This window comes from Haliotis asinina, chromosome 8 (assembly GCF_037392515.1).
Source record: "Haliotis asinina isolate JCU_RB_2024 chromosome 8, JCU_Hal_asi_v2, whole genome shotgun sequence".
Taxonomy (NCBI): domain Eukaryota; kingdom Metazoa; phylum Mollusca; class Gastropoda; order Lepetellida; family Haliotidae; genus Haliotis; species Haliotis asinina.
The window spans coordinates 20,734,093-20,758,232 of record NC_090287.1 but is presented as its reverse complement, the minus strand read 5'-3'; the positions used below and the strand labels follow the sequence as shown (position 1 = coordinate 20,758,232).

At 39.9% G+C, this 24,140-nt stretch overlaps 2 protein-coding genes across 5 annotated transcripts; one reads left to right on the top strand and one right to left on the bottom strand.

Moving 5' to 3' along the window:
- Positions 1 to 328: 328 nt before the first annotated feature.
- LOC137294694 (probable malate dehydrogenase 3) lies at positions 329 to 9,719 on the bottom strand. 2 transcript variants are annotated; one of them, XM_067825768.1, is made up of 7 exons: positions 9,492 to 9,719; positions 8,054 to 8,163; positions 7,426 to 7,522; positions 5,886 to 6,007; positions 4,980 to 5,072; positions 2,732 to 2,818; positions 329 to 2,349 (listed from the first exon to the last, which is right to left on the bottom strand). In XM_067825768.1, exons 1-7 carry the CDS (start codon positions 9,607 to 9,609, stop codon positions 2,215 to 2,217), a joined length of 762 nt encoding a protein of 253 aa, XP_067681869.1. In that variant the 5' UTR covers positions 9,610 to 9,719; the 3' UTR covers positions 329 to 2,214. The 2 variants fall into 2 exon arrangements, with proteins under 2 accessions (XP_067681869.1, XP_067681870.1); XM_067825769.1 differs by having other exon boundaries at positions 9,472 to 9,559.
- On the top strand, positions 9,305 to 19,198 carry LOC137293638 (S-adenosylmethionine-dependent methyltransferase Rv2258c-like). 3 transcript variants are annotated; one of them, XM_067824305.1, is made up of 6 exons: positions 10,308 to 10,337; positions 10,947 to 11,048; positions 15,194 to 15,361; positions 16,455 to 16,651; positions 17,491 to 17,613; positions 18,229 to 19,198. In XM_067824305.1, exons 3-6 carry the CDS (start codon positions 15,198 to 15,200, stop codon positions 18,792 to 18,794), a joined length of 1,050 nt encoding a protein of 349 aa, XP_067680406.1. In that variant the 5' UTR covers positions 10,308 to 10,337; positions 10,947 to 11,048; positions 15,194 to 15,197; the 3' UTR covers positions 18,795 to 19,198. The 3 variants fall into 3 exon arrangements, with proteins under 3 accessions (XP_067680407.1, XP_067680405.1, XP_067680406.1); XM_067824306.1 differs by lacking the exons at positions 10,308 to 10,337; positions 10,947 to 11,048 and adding an exon at positions 9,305 to 9,551; XM_067824304.1 differs by lacking the exon at positions 10,947 to 11,048 and having other exon boundaries at positions 10,301 to 10,337.
- Positions 19,199 to 24,140: the final 4,942 nt, after the last annotated feature.

The window sequence follows — 24,140 nt, the reverse complement described above, 5'->3', positions numbered from 1 at the left end:
TAGATAAACATGTCCATCAAGTTTAAATCAATTTATTCGTGTCCATTTAACTATACAAGTAAACAAAGTGTTTATTGCACGCATTGCAGAATTGCATAATCAGAATGCAACAGTTACATTCACCACGTATAAAACTGAATTCTTATACTTGAATTCAGGACAGACTCACGTCCACAAATAAAGGCTGTACTTACAAATTTTACACATATGTCTTATGTTCGATCCCGAATAAAATACAGCACGCCTCCAGTCGGTCGGTAAGCAACAATGTAACCGAAACAGCTCTTGACTGACGAGAAATGTGACAAATGCAATAAAATCATATGCATGAATTAAAACAGTTTATTGTTATAACCTAAACTGATTAGCAACACAAATGTTGCCTTTCCAATATCGTTTGTTCCTGAAGACATGATTCAAAATATCACAAGAAATTCCTTCCACAGAGAACTGGGACACTTGTTCATTGATCAATCAATCATCAAGGCTGGAATCAGCACATGGATACCCTTTCATAAAGCCATACATGTGAACAAGGGGCATCAATGAAAGCCTTCACACAACGACCAATATTGTAAGATTCTGGTCACAAGAAGTAGTGTTTTGACACCAATCTTCCAGGAGGGCCTGTGATAATATACCCATGTCATAAGAGCTCCCTGGCTGCGCATGCGCTCTGATATAAGGGTAAAGGGGACCCCAATTGCTTCTACAGGTGATATCTGGATCAATGAAATCCTGTGTCCAGGCACCAGGGATTATGCTACAACAATGGGGCTCCAAGTATGGTACTGCTGCTAGGTGGGTAATTGGTCAGTGCAGCTGTCCAGTGATGTTTCCTCCCATAACCAGCAGGTGTGTCTTGACACGGAGACAAACAAAGCATTGATTTAACCAGTTTTCTGTCAATTTGAAGAAAACTCTACCTGGGTCTTTAGCTGCATATGGTAATGTACAAAATAGGAAATAGTCTAGGAAATAGTAGGAAATGTGAATGTTTTTGTAATTGTACAATTATTATGTTTTGTTTGTGAACGGTGAAGAATGATACTACGTATGATCAGTTTGAACTGTAAAATAGAACTTCCGCCCCTTTGGCACCACACACGTATTTGAATAAATGAATGTATGGTTTATCTTCTGTTGTTCACCCGGGTTACCCTGTATACAAGGGATCGGGAGTGAATATTCGTTTAGCTCTGAAACATATCCTTTAGTATGAACAATTACATAATTCAGAAAATCTTAACTAAAATATAAACTTTGCATATCGATTGTTTAAACTCGTGCATGTGTGTTTAGCAGTAAGTGGTGATCTGGTGAGATCAAGGAATGACCAACATTAAATGACACAGATCTGTGTAAGGATGGCATCAAACATACAGTTTGGGAATTGATGGTGAAAATCCACTGAGACTGTGGGTCCATGACTCAGTATAATGTATGCATAATGTAAGGTTATAAAATCTCATTGACATTCATTTGAGTAGGGACGTTTTAAAGGACTTGTATTAAACCAAATTAGTTTTACTCCTCATTCAAAAAATTAAGCAAACTAATTAGTGAAGTGCTAAAGTGATCCACACTTCCGACGGAAATGGATAAAACGTCATGTGAAGTCTGACGGAAGTGGATAAAACGTCATGTGAAGTCTGACGGAAGTGGATAAAACGTCATGTGAAGGTGTTAATGTCACAAAGAAACAGTCACCGTGTTGGGAGAGAATAGGTATAATGTACCGTATCCATGAGCAAGCAATAACCTCAAACATTTGGTCGACCTGAAAGTTAAATTTGTTTTTATATCAACAACAGATGCATAACACTGTACATCTATATAATATACCTGTCTGTATACATAAATCAAAGTCTCACATGCTAAATAAAACCACTGCTGTGGTACAGTGGACAAAGTTCCTGCCCACAGAGCGTAAAGTCGGTGGTTTGATCCTACGACATGGCCACCCACATTTATACAAAACGCAAACACACACACACGTACATGCCACGCACACACGCACGCGCAATAATCACGAACGTCGCATAAATCTCGGTTTTACCTGACTGTAAACGTGAGATGTCGCAACAAACAAACTACATTGTACTCTAGATACAGCTGACACATGAGAAAACATTTTAATTAAAAGTCAACAGATGTTTCAGATTATATTGCTCCGGTGCTTGTCATTTACTCATCAATATTCACAAGCATCAGTTATAGCCTTGGATATGAATAATGTTCATAATCCCCGTGACCTTGAGATAATCCGTTGTCAGATGACTTGAGATGCATGTCTCGACTGCAACTTTCCGTTAGGGGATTCTGCTGTACGGCTAATGCGATATTTCCCTAAAAAAAAAAAATATTGTCAGTTCCGTTGTCCTCGCATCCATGATAAAGCGACGTATTATATCAAGGACACAGTTCGAATATTGCAGAGTGTGGTGTTAAACAAGAGTGAGTGAGTTTTACGCCGCACAGTATTCCGGCTGTATGACGGCGGTCTGTAAATAATCAAGTCTGGACCAGATAATCCAGTGATCAACATCACGAACGTCAATCTTCGCATTTGGCATAGGATGACGTGTGTCAACCAAGTCAGCGAGCAAGACCACCCGATCCCGTTAGTCGCCTCTTACGACAAGTATGGGAAGTAGCAGATCAATTCTAACCCGGATCTTCACGTGTTATTATAAACAAGATCAAACACATATAGCATGTGCATCATTACCAGCATGTGTCGCTGCTGCTGATCTCTCCACCACGGCCTTGTCTGTTTACTGATAGTGTGAGCTTGGGTCATAGGGCGTCTCAAACCCTGTAATGATCAAATACATGACTTGTATATATTTATGTAATTTATATCAAGTGGACACAGTCTTGTCTACACTAACTCCATATCTGCATCCCGACACTTTTCATCCATACTGAAGGTTCAGTATGATATAAAAAAGTGTCACCCATACGAAAGGTTCAATATGATCTTTATGTTATTAAAATCAAGCTTATGTAATTCACAAAGGATTGCTGTATAACTACAATATTATCTTTGTCTTACCAATCAGCTATTTGTCACTCCATCCATTGTACCGCATTTTGAAAACACATGTATACTATCAAAATTACTTCTATGCCATCCATATAAACTGTATGCGATCTGTATCAGCTCTAAATCCATGTATTTCAGCTCGCCATGACCGCATCAACCTTGTAGCACATTCATATGCTCTATCAATGATATCCCGGCTAAGGTAGCAGATGGATATACGTGTATATATTATTTATTCACTGCGTGTTTTTCATTGTGAGAGCAGTAAATGTATAGCTGTGTTTTCATACGTGAAATGGAAGCATATACGCAGCAACAGGTTGGGAATCCTACAAGCTATATTCATAAAGGAACATGTAACTTTATGGATGACAACTTCTTATTTATTACATAGAGCGACGTTTCGATGTAGGTTCGTACATAGTTATCCAGCCAAGAGTGAATTCAACCAGATGATGAGAAGTGTATATACGTGGTATCTTTTGACAAACAGCGGATTAGCATTAATAATAACATATAATTGGATAAAAACTGGTACATAACATAGTCAGGCCAGTGGAAGTAGGAACGACAAATGAGACTGGTGATGAAGCCAGTAAACAAGAGGATTATAGCTGTGATAAAACGCTGACTGGGTGTGATATAGAGTCTATTGTTTGATTTATTCTTCAAAGGTTGATGGTATGCAGTATCATTGGTCTCTGATCATTGGTTTGTTAAGGTGGATTTCGATGGCGTCCAATAATTTTCCTTTCGTGGAGTTTTGATTCTTGGTTGATAGGATTTCGACGTTGTCAAACTTGATTTGATGTGTAGGGAAGTTCTGTTGGTGATCGGAGAGGGCTGACTTGCTGTATGTTTTGGCTGTATATGCTGATATCGACATCTTCCCATAACGCAGACCTCCCAAAAGACAGACCGCTTTAAACAACATATTTTATGGTTGGTTGCATATGACTTAATTAAGCTGTACCCTTGATAATAATGGTATGTGCCCAGATAAAAAAGGGTATACACTATACATTTCATGTAATGAATAATGATTTTTAAATTAGGACCTATTGCATCAAAGATACAAAGTAAAGTGCTTGAGAACATCCTCTCTATTCACAAGTAAACTAAGAGAGATAAGAATACTATACCCTCTCATTTGAAAAGGCACAGTGTTTCATATATTTGGATAATTTGAGAGTGAGTGGTTGATGAATCACATTTCATGAGAAAACTAATTGTACAGATAGAGGCACTCACACAGAAATATTAAAAATTATTCTCGTTCAACAAGTGGTGGGCATATTACTAAGAAATGGAATTCGTTACATATGGCTTCACTATAAGCATTACAAAGTCGGTTTTCTTTCAAAATATTCAGTCAGCGCCCTGTTTCTATTGGTAACCTATGATCTTTTTATCCTAAATTGTGTTAGTGAAATTCTATTTTGAAAGGTTAATTTAAGATAAGGTTCTGGAATAAGTGCATTTCTATACATTAAGTAATGAAACTTTCTTGATGATTGAGTTACTTCAATTCCAAGACTGTACAAACTGCTATAACTCACTATACTCACTATACTCTGTATTGACTCCGGTCCGGACACTGAGACTGTCTTATGGGAGGTCTGTCTTTTGGGAGTGAAACCGGATATCAATTGGGCGAGAGGTTAAAGCACCCAGTCAGTTACTGCAACTTGATCCCCTTGTTGTCATCGTCTGGTTATATTCACTCTTAGCTTGTTATTGATGTAAGAACCTACATCGAAACGCCACTCTATGCAATAAGTAAGAAGTTGTCATCCTTAAGGTTCTATGTTTCATTTTTGAATCACCAACTTCTAGAATGCCGAGCAAACAATTGTGTTATATTTATTTCAATACAATGCCTCCTGTGTTGTGATTCTGTGGACAATGCGATCAGCAAAGTGGCGTTTACCTCCGGAGTCTCAATAAATAAAATATTTTCTTTTGGAACAGTCGATGCGGATTTGAAGTACCCGAGGTCCATCTTTGTACCCACGAGGACCACCTAGAATCAGAAGATATATGAAAGATTGCACCTCTTTCTGCAGCTGTTGTGATCATTGGCAGAAAACGTAAGCGTTATAAACAGGTTGGTTTCTGAAAATCAAATACGCTACACTTTAGCTAATTGCATAAATTCTTAGCTTATTGGTATAATAGGGTTGTCATGGCGATAGTGTTTAAGGTAAGATAAAATAATGTGAACGTATTTCAAGACCATATTTCTGCGATGTCTAAATAGTTCTCTGGTTCCTCCATCGTCCAACACATGAACATCCGGGTTAAAACTGATTTTTAGTAACCCTTGCTTGTCGTAAGAGGCGAATATCGGGATCGCGTGATCGGGATTATTGACTTGGTTGACGCATGCCATCGTATCCCTGTTGTGTAGATCGATGTTCGTGCTTTTGATCACTGGATTGTCTGGTCCAGAGACGAATATTTACAGAGCGCCGCCATATAGTGTGAATATTGCTGGGTGCGGCGTAAAACTAAACTCATTTACTCACTCACGGCCACAATGTATTGCAGTGGTGACGTGTGACCATATTTCAAGTATAGCAAGTTGATACGTGCTATACGTTAATACGTCAATACGTTAATATCATCAAAAGGATACCATTATATATGTCGAAATCACAGCGTTATTCATACAAATATTCAAAATGAAAAAACAAACAAACAAAAACAACTCGAGGTTCTGATTGACTGAAGGCGCGGACGTCGGTGTAATTATGTAAATATCGGAGAGTCCAATAACAAGACAGATTCAGTTTCTTGTATTACGACATTTAGACAGGACACATAACCGTGTTACCTTCATATTGGCTGGACACCTCAGTAGGTCAGTTCCCAAGCCTGTTTGACCGCCAGCGGGAAGGACGACCAGTAAATCAACTCCGATCATGGCGCGGTTGAGGTGACAGTTTGTAGATATACCTACAGACGATGATGGAGTATTGAGCACATTGTGTTTTGAAAGTGTAGATATACCTACAGACGATGATGGAGTATTGTGCACATTGTGTTTTGAAAGTGTTAAAGCCAGTACAGAGAGGCCGTTTTGACTTGACCAACCTAACCAAGAATATATCATTTGCTGAAGATAAATATCAGTTCGCAGTACATGTACCTTGTGCCTCAGTCATGAGATGCAAACTGATTTATGACGGTTCATTACTCACAGACAAGTTTCGTTACAGCGAAGTAATCTATTGTGGCCATAGGATAATGGCATTGGGGAAAATCCACAAATTGTTGTCACAATGTGCTGTGTTGTGACAAGTCAGTAACATACGCGGGAGTCTGTGATTTTGAAAATAGTACTTGCAGAAAAATGGCTTAAGACAAAAAAGGCAGTTGTTAAAAATATGAATAGGCAAGACGGCCACTGCTGTGTCGTTGTGAAAAGTGGGGCAGAGTGCAACCGTTTAACGCGGCGACAAACTAACAACTAGTCCCTGAAATGAACATAAGTTAATAGTGAAAAAAATATAATGAAGTGGAGCTCATGCATGGGCTTTCTTGGATACATTTGCTTCAGGGTCTGTACGACACATAGACTAAGGCTTAGTGTCTGAATATATATAATTTTGATAGTTATAAACAAACCCATTTTAATTGAAAAGGAGTCCTAGGGAGACCTCGGGTACAGAACCTGAGGGAGTCTAGACTTGCTTCATTTAAGGCTTTACCACTCCAGCGATTTGGCAGAATAATGTGGTTCAGGGACTTCGAGGCAGACTATACGACAGACTAAAGACTGCTCTGTCATGGAGGCTTCAGTAATGAATAATATCAGAAAATCAGACCGTTGATTTTCTTATCTCAGTATGCATTTGCAAGGAGAGAATACATTCCATTATCACGGAAACTTGGAAAATGTATCAGCTCTTTGGGTTCCAGAGCGTCTGTCATCTAATATCTTGCTCTGTTTGAACCTGATGATTCGGAAAGGTTCTTGCTTCTATATGTGACTTCACCCATGTCAGTGCTGACATTAAAAACAGTAAGGATGTGTGTGTGTGTGTGTGTGTGTGTGTGTGTGTGTGTGTGAGTGAGTGTGTGAGAGAGTGAGTGTGTGAGAGAGTGAGTGTGTGAGAGAGTGTGTGAGAGAGTGAGTGAGTGAGTGAGTGTGTGTGTGTGTGTGTGTGTGTGTGTGTGTGTGTGTGTGTGTGTGTGTGTGTGTGTGTGTGTGTGTGTGTGTGTGTGTGTGTGTGCGAGTCTCTTGACCTGATAAAAACATGGTCTTTATCATTAGAGCTAGGCTATCAGACAACTTCGATGCTGTATACGTGGCTAAAGAGAAGTATTAGAAGAAAGTGTTTAGAAGTTTAAGCACGGATGTTGTTGCTTACCTCTGACAAGGGGGTACACGCAGTCCATAATTTCCATGGCAACGCCCCTCGTGACGTCAACCCTCTCCTCAACGTCGTGAAGGACGATCTCGACTCCCTGGAAATAAGTTCCAGAAATGACTCTTTACATTAAAAGAGACAGAATGATAGCACGTAGTGATATCGCAACAAATAATCCGACAGTTACAGAGCCACTTAACCTTTACATTACAACCATTACGTATGACCTATGCAGTACAAATGAGCATCGGCCAAACAAATTTAAGGTTTCACTAAAATTTAACACTGAAATATTTTTCAAGTGAGTGAGTGAGTTTAGTGTTACAGCTTGTAGCCCTTTCCACCAGTGTTACGGCGGGCACGAGTTTCGAACTCAGTCGTGTTTGTAAAAAAGTGACAAAACAACTCAAGTATTCTCTGTACTAAAATGCATTTTGCAGAGTTCTCTCAATTTCGAGTAAGAACCACGTGGATAGATTGGATTTATTGCGATGGGGTAATTTTTACCCACAGCTTACCATTTTGCAGATGTGTGCTGTGTCAGTCAGGGGACAAAACTGGGCACATAATGTTCCCCGGAATTCCAGCATGGCGCGTGAAAACAGAACGGAGAAAACTTGTTACGCACCTGTTCAGGGCCCGTCACATACCCCTGTGCTAAGTAGGGAATCAAGGAATATGCCGTTGGATTGGACGCAGGCGTCACCACAATCCTTGTTACTTGTGACGTCATTGTTCCTATTGAAGACAAAAAATACTAGACAAATTCAAACTCAAACAGAAATCTACCATGACTTCAGTAAATACTGGATTGTGATTGGTTAATCAAAATCATTCAGAGGTATATAAGCACGTTATATACCTCTGATTGTCCAACACAGTGTGTATTTTTTTAAAATCTTATGGCAGAATGGCAGTTATGGTAGAATGGAGATAAACATACTGTGCTGGAAAATCAGAGGTGTATAACGAATATATAATAGCACACGCTACGCGTTCGGTTTTAAATTAATTAAATTAAAGTATGTTTATCACCTAATTATTTAGCTCTCTGTTCTCCCTCTCTCTCTCTCTCTCTCTCTTTCTCTTTCTAACCCCCCAAACCACCTTCTAAATATTCGTATGAAACTGCACTTAGTTATCATCGAGCATTTTATTTTATGTCCACGTGACATGCCTTACCTGAAATATTGTGACCTTTTTGTGTATTCATTCCAAACCATCAAGACCTGTTTGTCCAGTATTATCATAATGTATAGATGACATGTGACATGATTCTGGAATACAGACAGCTCTTTTCCTCTAATTTGTATAGTATCATGATATTACGGACAGCCGGAAACTTAAATTGCATGGTTTGGTTTAACAAAGTACATATATTCAAAGACTGAACTTCATAACATGATAAGTCTCTTCCCCGAGTTCTATCGACATAAACCATACAGTCGTGTACTCATGCAGGCTTAAGGCCTCTTTTTCTTTTTGAATGTATAGATCCCCGAACCAACGAGCAGGACATGTCGTATGCTAGTAAGTATGGATTAATGAAAACAGCTGGAACAATGAAATCGGTAATACTTACACTTTACCCCCTCCCACCCCCACCCCCCTCCTCCCCACCTCCCATCATCTATATCTCCATACATATATACCTTGTGGTCATATCTATCTATCTATCTATCTATCTATCTATCTATCTATCTATCTATCTATCTATCTATCTATTGTGTACATCATACATACACACATACACATCTGTCACACACACACACACACACACACACGTGCACGTCTCGCGTGAGGTCTGGGGCCCAGACACAGGGGATTATGGTGGGGTGCATGACAGGATCCACCTATATATCGTATGACCACTTATATCGTCTGCTTAAATAAATCAGTCCGAGTCTCCGAGTCTTGTTTTTGTCTGCTCTCTGTATTTTCAAAACTCCTGAATCTCCCGTTACGCACGATGTGGCAGATCGGTCATACGATGTACACCACGGACATGCAATGATGTACATGTATCTGTTTTCACTACTCCCTCACCTGTGTTAATAACAGCTCACCTCTGGGATGTTTAGTCGCCGGAATCCGTTGTGTTGTTGGCTGTAGGGTCCAAAGTACAGGTATGAATGACACAGGTGTTTTGTCAAGCCTAGGAGAGCATTGTGGGTCCAACTGCATCAGCAGGTTGTTCGAATCAGTGCACGATACTCGCTTACAGGAATCAGATGAGGCTGGGAGTGAAGCTGTAAGGTTTATATGCAGTGACTCTCTTATGCTGTGTAGGTTGGCTCGGTGGTAGTGTGGTAGACTTGCACAAGTCTCTAATGCTATAATTAATATTTAATGTTTAAATCGTAGTTCTAGCAAAATGTATAATTAATAGACTGGGTCCGCTTATCTAGACTTGCCTTTTAAGGAATAGAATCACCATACATACAATGGTCTAGCACTCTGACACAGCACTGAATCAATCAACTCTAGTACATAGGGGTGATTGGGTGTTCGTAGAGGGTCAGTGAAAAATGGTGTTAAGAGTGAGGAACTGTTCTGCAGAATAGTGCACTTACATAGCGGCATACCTGCACTTGTGCGCGTGCGCGATCGTGCGCGTGTGTGTATGTGCATGTGCATGTGTACTGGTTAGTCAGGGCTTTGCAGCACATTATTCCTCTTCACCAAAAGTATCGGGAAGTTTGCATTGCGGAATGTGTATACATTGTATATACAAATAAAAAATGACATAATACACCCAACTGACTGGAGTATTTTTTTACAAACAAAACATGACAGTTTATACCTCCACTATTGCATATTAAACAAATACCCTAACATAGCATGAGAAATTTGTTGAAGTACATACTTGTCACGTGACTGTCACATGACCCGGTAGTGCTTGGATGACTGAGGTGGGTATTCAGATCGTCATAGTCAAGTGCATTCACTCCGATTAGTTCGTAAGTCGGAATTAATGTGTAACAAACAGGGAGTTTATTGAGGCAGAACTTCCACCTCTGCGTTGAAAATTTTACGAATGTTAAACCTTGCATGGCAACTGATTAAAAATCTTTTCTGTCCAGAATAATCCGGGAAAGGCTTCACGCCCGGGTGACAGACCGAAATTTATCTTTTCTTTCTGTATTGGGAGATCCTATGTAGTGGAGTGTTGGTATTTTGTTACCGTCATTTTGAAACTGCAAGTCATGGTGCCAGGAGTTGTCACTGAAACGCCTGATGTTGGCGTGTGACCTTTGTCGGCGTCCTCAAAGGAATTGAAGAAGTATGGAACGCTGTTCGTGATATAAATTCCACGCATTTCATTTAACGTGCTGTGATACCATTGCGGCAGGAGAGAGAGAGAGAGAGATAGAGAGAGAGAAAGAGAGAGAGAGAGAGAGATGCATTCACAGTGTCAATAGTGTGCCCCTAGACCAACTCATGATTAACTCATTAAAGGGGCACTGATGCGGAGCAATTTCCGTGGACTGGTGTAAACCTTTGTTATTGTTTTTCTCCAGTGAGTACCTGGATGATATCCCAGAATTCGTGACTGGTTCGTGACCTCCGCTGCGCAGTCTGTATGTGCAACTGATAGTTTAATTATAGACAGATCAACTGAGGTGAAGTTATTTTTACTTCATTACAAATGTATTATGAAAACAAATTTGAAGATTAATCAACTGCCAGTGGTTGAAATGGTAAAAAACTATTAGGATGGAAAAATACCGAAGCCAATGTACGTCTCTATATTTTGTTTCATAACCCTAATTAGTTTATTGTCATATTTGTATGATTTTGAAACTTAATAAGAGAACACGCGGTCTGCTTATACTCATAGTAAATTTCTAACATAACAGCAACATTTATACATTGTACAGATTGCCAATGTGGATCCTATTTCACACACATACGCGATCTAGTGTGTGTTTTCTGTCTTATCGATTCTGCTGAATGCTACAACAAATAAATTAAAACAAAATGCAAATAATGAATGTAAAACAGACTAATTTTAGAGCAACAATGTCAGGTTACTACCTTGTTCAGGAATGTATCAATATCCATGTAAAAGAAATCGTATTCCATTCATCTGCAGCTGGTAAATAATCCTGCTCTGTGTCGCGTGTCTTACACAACTGTTTAAAGTAACACATCGTTTCACGTCTTTCGTTGGTGAAAACCTGAGAAACCTCTCACTGGTCACCCAAGATAGCACACCTGGCAACCAACTGTATGATGTCCGCTATTCTAAGTAATTTAGTTAACCAATAATGAGCAATCAATCAATCAACGCAAGGGTGGTTAATTCTTTGAAGGGAGGATGTTGTTTTTACAATCGCACTTTACTACAGGGTGTAGTCATCTACACACACTACCTTTTGACAAAAGTAATTAATCAATCAGTGTGTTATCGGTTAATCCTTTGATCAATGTTTGTTTTTGTAACTCAGCTGATAAACCCTCTTGCATCACTTACATGCACATATTACATAACATACAATACATTTGCCACTACAGACCTTAATTTATAATGTTGAGTATTTACTCCAGACAGGAGAAATGCCAAATGGGAACCTTTGTTGAGTAACCTGAGTGGTGTTACTACTAATTATACCTGTTATAAATTCATTAATTGACCATCCAGAGAATGATGATAAATAACACGTGTAGGTTTACACCATCAAATGCGAGTTACAGCAAGGAAGATGTAATCTCTGTGTCGGAAGCAGCCTGAAAACACTTATGGGCCGAAACTGTTTTGAGGATACCAACGGAATTTCGTTACATAAGTAATACATACAGGCATTTGCTGTGTACTTGGGTAAATAGGTGAAATAAGGGTTGGGGGGGTTTACGTAAGAAAATTTTCAGATTTCTCAACCAAAGGCAAAGTCATCGTTTATTGTTTACGAATTCAAATAAATCAACTGTGTGTTTTTATTATCACAAATAATAAACCATTGTAGCTACCATAGCTACCAACATTTACGTATGATATTTGCTATCACAGCTGAATCAACACTCAAAATTACCTAAATATGAAGCTTTGCAATCTTCCGGAGTGAAACAAATGGCTTGCTACGTGCCTGTAGACATCATATTTTCATGTAACATGATTGAATATCGAGGTTAGAAACAGAGAAATAGGATCAAATTGAGTAACTATACCATCCAAGCATCCGAAACAAACTACACTGCTGGGACATTTTGTTACGATCAGACAAGGAATACCATGGATATTTTTAAATAATGGCATATGATGGGCATCCGGCCTCCTGACTCTTTTGGGTGAAGAAATTCTGCTAATATGGACAGGAGCCCAGTTCCTTTGTCCGTCACGGTCGAAGGAGCGGTCGCTGACCAATTTGCAGTTTGGTTCCGCAATTAGACCGTTGGCGAGAAACATTATTTGCTCCGCATCAGTGCCCCTTTAAACTGACAAACCTGTTTTAATTCAGTCTAAACTAACAGAAAATGTGTCTCCTGCAACCTTAGCATGTTGTTACAGGTAACTATACCAATAGGTGGTCCATCTCGCAGACATATTTGATGCTTGTCATTGTATTCCAGCTTTGTGGAACAAAGCTCATTTTGTCAGTAACTGTATTGTTGATCAGACTTTGTTGACACTTGTAACCCAGTGGCTTAGATCAATGCTCCAGCTGTTAATCACTAGATTGTCTGGTCCAGACTTAATTATTTACAGACCGTCTCCATACAGATTGAAAATTGTGGAGTGCAGCATTAAACGACAAGCAAACTATGTACAAACTCTCAGACCCATTGTTCATTTGTATTAATGATGACTCCATAAATGGTGTTCCTGTTTGTTTTTTGTATGCTGGCACTGAAGTGAGCAATATTTGTGTTTTATAGATGATGCAACATGGCAGATATGGGTAATGCTTGCTTTCAGTCAATGCATGGTCACAACAACAAATAAGTTAAGGTGAAATGGGAAATGTTCATGATAATGTATATAGTGTATCATGATATTGTATTAACTGCTAACACTGTTTAGCCAGTTGTGTGGTGCCACAGTTCACTGTGGAGGGTTGTGTCCCTTGATGTGTCAGGATCCAGTGATTATGAGTGCTTGACAATTATTATGATCCCTTTTTTAACCGCCCAGTGTAAACGTGAACATGATGAAACACTATAACATCCTTTGAGGCTGCAGGATTTTATGTTGCAAAATGTGGAGAATGGGAAACCCTAAATACCACATCCTGAAAGACACAGAAAAATAGAGAGAATGTACCTATAGCACAGGCTCACATGTCATTGCGAGGATTAAAGATTCTTGATAAAATATATAAATTTTGGGATGACCCCTGTCTTGAAATGCTTCACAGTTCTATATCTAGACATATTGTACTGTGAAGCGTTTCAAGTCAGGGGTCATTTTAAAGAAAAATCTTTAATCCATGCAGTGACACAAGGACCTGTGCTATAGGGCATCAAGAGTAGTTATCAGTGCCTGTTATTTCACCCATCATCATTGTCCTCCTGATCACTGATTCATTTGACCTGTGAAGATCTGGGTTTGAATTGATCTTCAGTAACCTGTGCTTGTTTTAAAAGGCGACTAATGGGATCTGGTGATCAGGTTTGCTGTCTTGTCAGCATATCTGATATCAATTTCATAGATCAATGGTCATATTGTTGATCACTGGATGGTCTGGTCTGGTCTTGATTACATTACAGACAGTTGCCATATAGCTGGAATACTACTGAGCATGGCAAAAACTTATCTCTGTCATTCACAGATTCATTCCAGGCTCTGAAGTCATTATATGCAGGTACTGTTCATTACACTGTTAAAGTACAGGACCCTCAAATTACCAGCAAGGACTAGTACAATTTATTGACAGGTGTTCCGTGAACCCCAAATACTGTAAGTCAAGGTAAAACCCTGGACTGTCATCAGTCAACATTCTGCAGTGCAGTGATTTTGCTCAAAGCAACATTAAAACCCATAATGTGACAATGTTGTGACAGATTAATGTTTACAATCTTATAATGCTGTGATATTACTTGGATGATAGATCATTTTCATGTCACAGTGTCGCACAAAATTGTAGTTATGATGAGAGTAGGAAACATTATACTGAAAAATGTATTTATAGTGTAGTAATGTGATATATCACATCCAGGTACTGTCTGTGTACGGACATGAACATTGTCGGAAAGAATCAACATTGCCTTAGAAGCTTGAACTGCGTGGTGGCACCACCATCATATCTCCAAATAGCTGTTTCATTTTTATGTCTCACGTTCATGAAATATAAGACATATATACATGGTAACAATATCTTAGTTAATTATAAAGTGTATCTGCATGAGTGAGTGAGTATAGGTTTACAATACTTTCCCAGTGTTTTCTAGAATTGAGTATAGACTTTGTACCTAAGTGGGAATTTGTACTTGGGTTTTGTGTGATATTATCATGGCAGATATAAAAAAAATTGAGTTTAGACCAGACAATCCTGTTATTGGCAACATGAGCATCAGCCTGTGCATTTCGGATATGATGACGTGTCAACCAAGTCAATGAGCCTGACCAGAAGATCCTATTTGTCGGCTCTTACAACAAGCATGGGTTTCTGAAGACCAGTTCTAACCTAGATCTTCACAGGTTTTTGTATATGAAACAAAATACATGATCATGAAGATACAATATAAACTGGGTCATGTACCAGTTTGTTGAAATGAATCAATGTGTATCAGTTAATTTTTGAGTGTTCTGTATACGATCTGATTCCAGCAAAATGGCAAACAAATGGGCTGAGAGACTGCTGGAGTATTCGACAGGGGCAACAGCCACATTGTGCCTAGCTGTGGGTCATGAGGTCGGCATCTTCAAGGTCATGTCTGATGCTGAAGACAGTCTCACATCTCAAGACATTGCAGACAAGGCCAGTCTCAAAGAAAGGCATGTTTTGATTTTAATGCTACCCGGTGGTTATAGCTGTATGTTGACATATACCATTAAAAAAAGGTAGGGGATATTCTGTTTTGTGAGTATGGCACCAGCCAAGAGCAATATATGGGAGAAAAAGTAATATATATCCATACAGATTTTCACAGGAATTATAAAAAATAAATTGATATATTCCCTTAATATCGCCTTGGCTTCATCATTTGCATTTGATCAATCTGGTAAATCCAATATCCCCTACTTTATTTGAATGGTATCGATCAGAGAGATCAATAATTATAACTTAAGCATGGAGATGTTAGATGTTAAAGATGTGAATATGTTTTATACCACTGGTGAGAGGTGACATGTTTATGCAAGAGTTAGAAACACACTATGAATAAGACCAAACTTTGTCTTTTGTGTGAGTAAATTAAATCTGTATTCTATCACAAATGTATACGTACTATATTATCAATGACACTATTTTCATATTGATATTAATTAATATTTTTGATATCAACAATATTTCTTTGCTTGTGTTAATGGAAAACAGGAGTAAAGAATTGTCCAAACATATGATGTTGCTGTTCTCATTCCTGCTTAACTATGGATCCGTCATTGCTCTTGTAAACAAACAATGTCCCTCTCCCAACAGACACAGCATTGTTATTGAGACTCATGTACAGGTGATAAGGTTCAGGCCAGTTAAACTAGTCCTAGAGAGGTACATCTCAGCTGACCACCTAACCCTCTCACCCCCACCCTCATCCCACAAGCACACCAAAAAACAAAAAATACAACAACCATCCCCCCCTTTAAAACACTTCAACCAACCAACAAACAAACAATTAAACAAACAAACTAAACCAACCAACCAAAACAAAACAACAAAAATAATAAAATCACCAAACCAAACCAAAACACCCTACAAAACACCCAAAGTAAAACCCCAGTAAAACAAACCAAAAACTCAACAGCACCATCTTTAAGCAGGTTACAATGTAATAACTATGGGAGTCAAAACAAGGGCACTGAACAAACCCAGAACCTTGTCAATCCAAACTAATAAAATCGTAGTGAACAACTGTGTTGGTTGTTATTACAGATATGTACGGGAGTGGTTGGGATGTATGACAGCATGCGAGGCTGTTGAGGTCACTGGAGACAGCCCACCAAGGTACTACATCCCAGAATCACACAAACCATTTCTGCAGACAATTGGGATTTCTTCAAGTTTGTTTGCCAACTATGCCACAAGATACGATGCTGTGAAAGCCTGCTTCCACAAGGATGGCCCTCAAGGTTAGTTTGTGTGTTTGATGATTAACACCCTAGGAAAATTGAAGCCGTTTTATCAAGGCCTTTAAATAGTGGATTGAAACAGTGTGTATCCGAGCCCTAGATATAATCACGTTTATGTATATACCAAAAGTGCTTGAAAACACACCTGCCTTGACAGGGTGTGATTTTGGCTGTTTACAGCCTGCATGTTTAAACTGGCTGGTGCAGGATTTCTTTTGTAACAGGTTGCACTTGGTGCAGTTATGTATAGATCCTCCAACATCTTACGGCTGTCATTGTATGGTTTAATTGGCAGTGAGGGTCTGGAAGTAACAAGACTTGTTACAAGCATAACATATGTGTACACATATATCACTTTTGTAGCAGTAATCAAATAAGTTGCATCTTTCTGCATGCAAAAGTGTAATTAGGAAATAAACGTACGGGATCTGTTTTTGAAATAAGAGGTGCATAACAGAATTATAATAGCTCTGAATTTAGTGTAAAAGCCATGTGTTTTAACCAATCTCAATCCAGCATTTGCTGAATCCTACATAAAACATGTTACGTTTGACCACTTTCTAAATAGCATTTTGTAGTCATAAAAACAAAGTGTATCTTTAAAGTGAGTGAGTGAGTTTGATTTTATGCCGCTTGCAACGTCACATTGGAAAATAGACTTCACGCATTGTGCCCATTTTGGGAATCAAACCTCGGTCTTCAGTGTAACCAGCGAAGACCTTAATAACCACTAGGCTACCCACAGCCCCGAATTTTTACACACAGATATACTGAACGAGACCGTCCTGTGAGAAAAATCCTAATGAATGAATTTTTGTTAAACTGTCATTATGTTGTAGGTGTTGGTCATGAACAGTTTCCTGGAATCTTCTCGGTGTTTAATGAGATGCGCATTGTGTCCCAGAAGAAGAACATGGAGGAAGAGCTACTACCTGCCATCAGCGAGCTGCTCCCTAAACTAGGTATGCTAAGAGCTACTACCTGCCATCAGCGAGCTGCTCCCTAAACTAGGTATGCTAAGAGCTACTACCTGCCATCGGTGAGCTGCTCCCTAAACTAGGTATGCTAAGAGCTACTACCTGCCATCGCTGAGCTGCTCCCTAAACTAGGTATGCTAAGAGCTACTAGCTGCCATCAGCGAGCTGCTCCCTAAACTAGGTATGCTGAGAGCTACTACCTGCCATCAGCGAGCTGCTCCCTAAACTAGGTATGCTGAGAGCTACTACCTGCCATCAGCGAGCTGCTCCCTTAACTAGGTATGCTTACAATACTGGTTAGGGTTTTGTAACAACTAGCACTGGTCCACAAAACACTGTTAAAGTTGGATGGAAGGGTTTGTGAAGGAAAGGCATGAATTTCATTGGACATTTTTCAGTTTTAAATTAAATATTTTTAAAAATATAACCATCTTGTAGTGTCTTGAAGGACGGAAATTTTATGCAAAACATGGTCATTACATGAACAATGCAATCTTCTTGTATTCCATCAGGTGTATACAGACTCACTCACTCACCCACCCACTCACATTGTATTCATCCATGAATTAACATACAGAGTGATGTCATTGTCTTTTCCAGAATGTGGAATGGACATTGCTGAAATAGGCTGTGGAACTGGCATTCTGTCTTGCAGCTTGGCTGAGAAGTTTCCTAACAGCCGTGTTCACGGCAGCGACATCTCTGATAAAGCTCTCAGCATGGCAAGGGAAGGATCCGCCTCAAGGAACTTAGAAAATGTCACCTTTGAAAAGGTGGACATCTGCAACATTCCAGACTCCATGGTGGAAAAGTTTGATTTGATTGTTTGTTTTGACGTCATCCATGACCTGAATGATCCAGAGAAGGCCCTGACAGAGATACGACGTGCCCTGAAAGATGGAGGGTACTTTGTCATGGCAGACATACACACGAAACAAGAAAGAATGGATATTGTTGGAGATATGGGTGCATGCTCATTGTATGGAATGAGCACCTTCCTGTGTCTCCCAGCAAGCCTTGAACAAAGTGGCGGAATTGGACTCGGAGCTGCCTGGAGCAGAGAGCTCGCTGGGGAGCTGATAAAAAATGCGGGCTTAAGATTGATCCGAGTGAATCCCAGCAAACATAGCAAATGTCTTTTTTATCATGTTTGTGTGAAAAATTGAGTATTGGGTGTTTTCTAATTGTAAAAATGTTGACATACACAAGAGGATGAAGATAGATAGACATAAGATATTTATATAGCGCACATATCCACGCACTAGTGCCTGCTCAAGGACATGCATGAAGAGTGCTGAGCCAATGTTTTCTGCAGCTATTTGAGCACAGGCCTGCTTTACTGTAGTTCATGATTGTAAAGAGAGTTTCATTTATAGATTCTCTTTCAGGCACAAATTTATGTGAATCTGAAGAAGTATTGTGAATACACAAACATGTATTGACAATAAATTACAGAATAATCATTAAATACAATGAATTGATCATTTATGGGAGTACTCATCAGTCACTGTATAGTATCATATTACTCTTTGTTAAACATTTTGACAATAAAATACTGTCTTCAACTGCATTATATGTCATATTTGCTGTACCATAAATAATTTGAATCTTGCACCTGAAAGTTTGGTGGTAAAAATTAGCAGTTTTTGCCACAAAAAGTACTTTCTGCACAAAATGACCAATTAGACCTATACCACTTTTACATAAATCTTTTCGGAAAATTTACACATGTAATCAAGTGTTGTCTGAATACACTTGGTGGCAATTCTATTGGTTTTCAAGGCAGGTTGACAAAGATGGATTGCATATGTAACTGCAAGATTTTATCTGGTTTACGATATGCAAATAAATAAAAGTTTTCGGCAGCTTGTTTATGAGATGACGGATGCATCGCCGCCTATCAGGCTAGTTACTATGGTTTCAGTGAATAGTGTGTCTAAAACGAAAAACGTGAAGCGGTAAGTTGGTAATGCATGGCCTAATTTCAATATTTTACGTGCGCATCAGGTAATATTCAGATAGCGCGAAACGAGAGGTAGCTGACTACAGTAGATTCTTAGCACTGGGATTGCACTGCGGAATGAGAAGTGGATCCGTTTGGGGGTGAGAGTCGGCGAAGTGTATGGTTATTGAAAGTCGTTATTCAACAACACAGAACATAAATAATGTTATGTACGAACCCTATCCGTTCCCCATTTTTCAGAACGCGTAAGGTTAACTGCGCCCTAACCCTAATATTTATGCCTCTCGCGAAGGTCCAACGTAACCCCAGTATATTAGAGAGGAAGCTGTTGTAGGCGCTCTCGTTATTTCCAATCACGATTCCCGGGCGACAGAAGTGTGTAACTAATAACAAGTGTTTAAGTGTGTGTTGCCGAGGTCACTGTCCTCGTTTTAAACCAAGAAAATAGAGAGCTACTTACTTGAAATATTTGAATGTGTTTGTCTATAGATACAGTAGAGGATTGGATCATTCTATAATATTTTCACATCGACCTTCGGAAGCCTGCTGCAGCATCAGAGAACGTTCTTGTGAAAGGTGGCTAGGTGAGTAGAGTTTGTTGATGTGTGGACTAGTAAAAGCGGAATATTATGTTGGTAGGACGTCGCAACTACGCTATGTTGTAACGTGACTTTTTTACGTGACAATAATAGCCGTGATTTGGTAATGTATTGCAAATATTTCATATCATTGTACTTTCACTGAATAAGTGATTGCAAAAGTCATTCCTCGGTAAACTCAAATCAGATATTTACTGTTTTGGTACCACACTTCGAGCAGATTGCTTGACTGTATTGCAATTAGGGTGGAATAGCCGAAGACTGAAGAAACCAATGAATGCTTATGGGCTTTTTATGCAAGGGGAACAATCCCTGTTGCCTTACTTGAATCATAGTTACCTCCCCTGGACTGCTGACAGCTGGTATTCCCCACGTCAGTCGATACAGATGATTCATCTGATGCTGGCATTCGTTTATGCAGACATAAACGTCCAGGGAATGTCGGGATCTTGCTTTTCGGGGGTCTTGTGTGTCTGGATAACGGTATAATGGGTGTCGGGACCTATGTTACACACCTTAAATTCTAGCCCTGCACCTGCACTGGGTACAATGTGTGACGCCCACTTCTGATGTACCTAGAGTATTCCTCGGTTAGTCGTGAAGGCGACGTAAAACCATACTCACTGCGTATCACGACCCCATATCACTACCGGCTAGCAACCACTTGTCACCGCCTATCAGACATCGCCAACACGTGGCTGTAGCGCTTGAGAAGACACTTTGATTTGTACTTTCGTAGTATTTCACACATTGACACGTCACTAAAGCGATAGGGTACGAGAGTTAAAATCAGGTGTTGGCGCTAACTGGTACGTGGCGATAAATGGTCGCTAGCTAGTACAGGTGCAAGCATGTATTCTGTGCAAATATATAGCCCGACTACTGCAACCATGAAGCAGACTTCTCTAATCACATTTAACAGCTACCACTGCCATTTTTATACCGGGAACCTACACATATTTAGCACTGCAGCTTCAGCCATTAACTGGTGCGTTGGGATAGTCTACTGGTGTTCGTTCGTCATGCCGAAGACACGGGTTCGATTCCTCACATGGGTACAGTGTTTGAAACTCATTTCTGGTGTTCCCCGCCGTGATATTTTCGGCATACTGAGGCGTACATGCGGCGTAAAACTTAATTCACTTACTCGACCATGGACCATGGTATCAAAACGGCAGTGTCCTTAAACTATACAACGGATACCGGGACGCTGGAGCCATCGATCCAGTACATATCGGAACTCTACCTCTCACGAAACTAGAAAATCTGTATACTATAGTTCTAGAGCTGTCACCCTGCATTGCATGTCGAGATCGTTGCTACGTGCGCATCTCCAGTCGAAAGCATATTCAGTATATGGTATTGTTTCCAGTAGCTCGACAGCGATGAATTTGGCGTCTCCAGCTGTTATGTAGGGAATATATCAGTATTCTATATGCGTAACTCTATATGATGATTATTATGGTCGGTTTACCGTCATGTGAGCAAGCGTTGGGTAGCCTAGTGAGTAAGCCCATATGAATCCCCATATGGGTACAATATATGAAACTCGTATCTGGTTCCACATGCGTTATATCGTTGGAATATTGCTAAAAGAGGCGTAAAACATAACTCAATCAATTAACCAATATCTGTCATCACTGGCTTATTACCCCTATCTGATACATTGCCTCAAATCATTTCTTTTTGGTTCATTGCTAGCTACAATCAAACTTGAGAGTATACTTGCTCAACATTTTTTAAATATCAGGAACGTACATGAAGAGTAAATAGAATGTGAGAGAACAATGCTTTCATAAAGTAGGGGATATTGGATTTACAAGATAGATAAAATGCAAGTGATGAAGACAAGGAGGAAACAGATGATGAAGAGAAATTAAGAGGAAATGTGACAATTTATTCAATTCCTTTGGAACTGTGTCTTTTGCCTGGATATATATCGTTACTTTTTCTCATATGCATTGGCACTTGCAAGTGGTGTGATCACAAAATGGAATATCCCCTACTTTTTTTAATGACACAGCTGTATACACAATGTCCTGTTCAATGTCCTCAACCCCAGCACACAAACGCACCTCAGAAAATTCGAACATTCATTGATGGGCCCTTTGTGATACATTGATCTCGTGGAGTCTCGTAGACATTAAACCTGCCCCTGCTGTACCCGAGCTGTATTCAGTGAACTCCTGCACATATAAGATATTGATGAGAGAACACGAGTGCCGTCATCTGTCTGAGGACGTGTCCGAAATTTCAAGCAATTGAATTTTAAATCGAGTTGAACTGAAACTTTCCAGTCTCTCTCTCTCACTTGTGTACCAATGTGAAGTACATCTCATGTATAGTGCTAGGTATTTGTGTTATTCAGCTGAAACAGGAATCGTTGGTAGTATGGCGCAGTTTGCATTGTGTGCTGATTTCAGGAACGTGTAGAATGTCTTGGACCTGCATCAGTTAGGCATGTCCTGTCACATCAAGTCCACACGGCATGAAACATTTGTTCAGGGCGGCGTGAAACAAACTTCACTCACTCACCCACGAACGTGTGAAATATGGAACGTGTAATGACGCCAGGAAAGTTTCTGGTGATGGTGGGGATGTCTAGAGCGACAACTAGTCTCTGAAATAAACATAATTTACGGGAAAAAGCTCGTAGTTTAAACAAAAATAAAACACAATGTAAAGGAGCCCCGAGACTTTAAGCTGAGGAAATCTAGACTTGCCACATGGACTTGCGTGGACATTCATGGATATATCTTCTTCAGGGTCTGTATGACAGGTTAGGGAAGGACACGATAACCAACCTATAACTTTTCATTCACATGGATGCATGCACACCATATGTAATGGGGCAGTGGGTTAGTTCCGTTGTTAAAGCGTTTAGTCGTCGCGCCGAGGACCCGGGTTCGATTGTCCATATGGGCAGAATGTGTGAAAACCATTTCTGTGTCCCCAGCCGTCATATCGCTGGACTATTGCTAAGGGCGGCGTAAAACTAAACACTCACTCACTAACACTAATTCTGACCATTTTGAATTAACGGCGATGGAAGCCCTTTATCAATTCACGATTCAGAAGCCTGCGATCGTGGGTTCGAACCTAGTTCGTCCAGATTTTGTTCGCGGCTTCAACAGAAGTGATATACGTCTTAGGCTTGTGTTGTCCTACCACACAGCTGTGACATATTTGGAATATTGTTAATCCTAGGGTTAAAACACTAACTCCCTGCCTGTAATCCGAATATATTTGAGGCATGGCCTTGAATCACACATATGTACAGGGACACGTACGCTTTCAGAAAACGTGTGCGTCCCTTTAAAGAATTGTGACTGACCGGAGGGAGGATTCAGTTCACTTTCGTCGAGCAAACAGTGTTACATGTACCTAAAGCAATCAAGGACACAGGCGCGCAGTTTACTTTCACACGGAGAGTTTTAACACAGGCGTAAAGTATACAGAAATTCCGGATCTGTGGCACCAGAGAGAATGGTAAAATCCGCAGCACTTTCATACAGAGTGTTAAACCGCATTATATCCCACATTGCCCCGTCAACGCTGCACATGTCAACGATACCTCGGTTCAATGCAGTAGACGGTTGCATAAATATTTGTTCAAGTGGGTATAAATTTATTAGTTTTTGTTAATCTGCACGGGGCAACGCGAGGAGCACGGCATCAAAGATGAAACGGTGGCAGTCGTAATGCAAGTAAATGTGTCCGATCTTTGATCTCCCCCGAGCAGGAACATGGAGTGTTTGTTCTGCAGTACCCAGACCTCCCCCTCCCACCTCACCGACTTGACAACTGAAGGATCACTGTATCTTCATGTATAAGTCGTTATGTCATTACACGAGTAGATGACAACTAGTGCTGACTTGACGATGTTTGTGCAAGTAACAATCAGATGGATGGGATAATGGAACGCTTCCAGCAGAAATTGGAAATTCTTG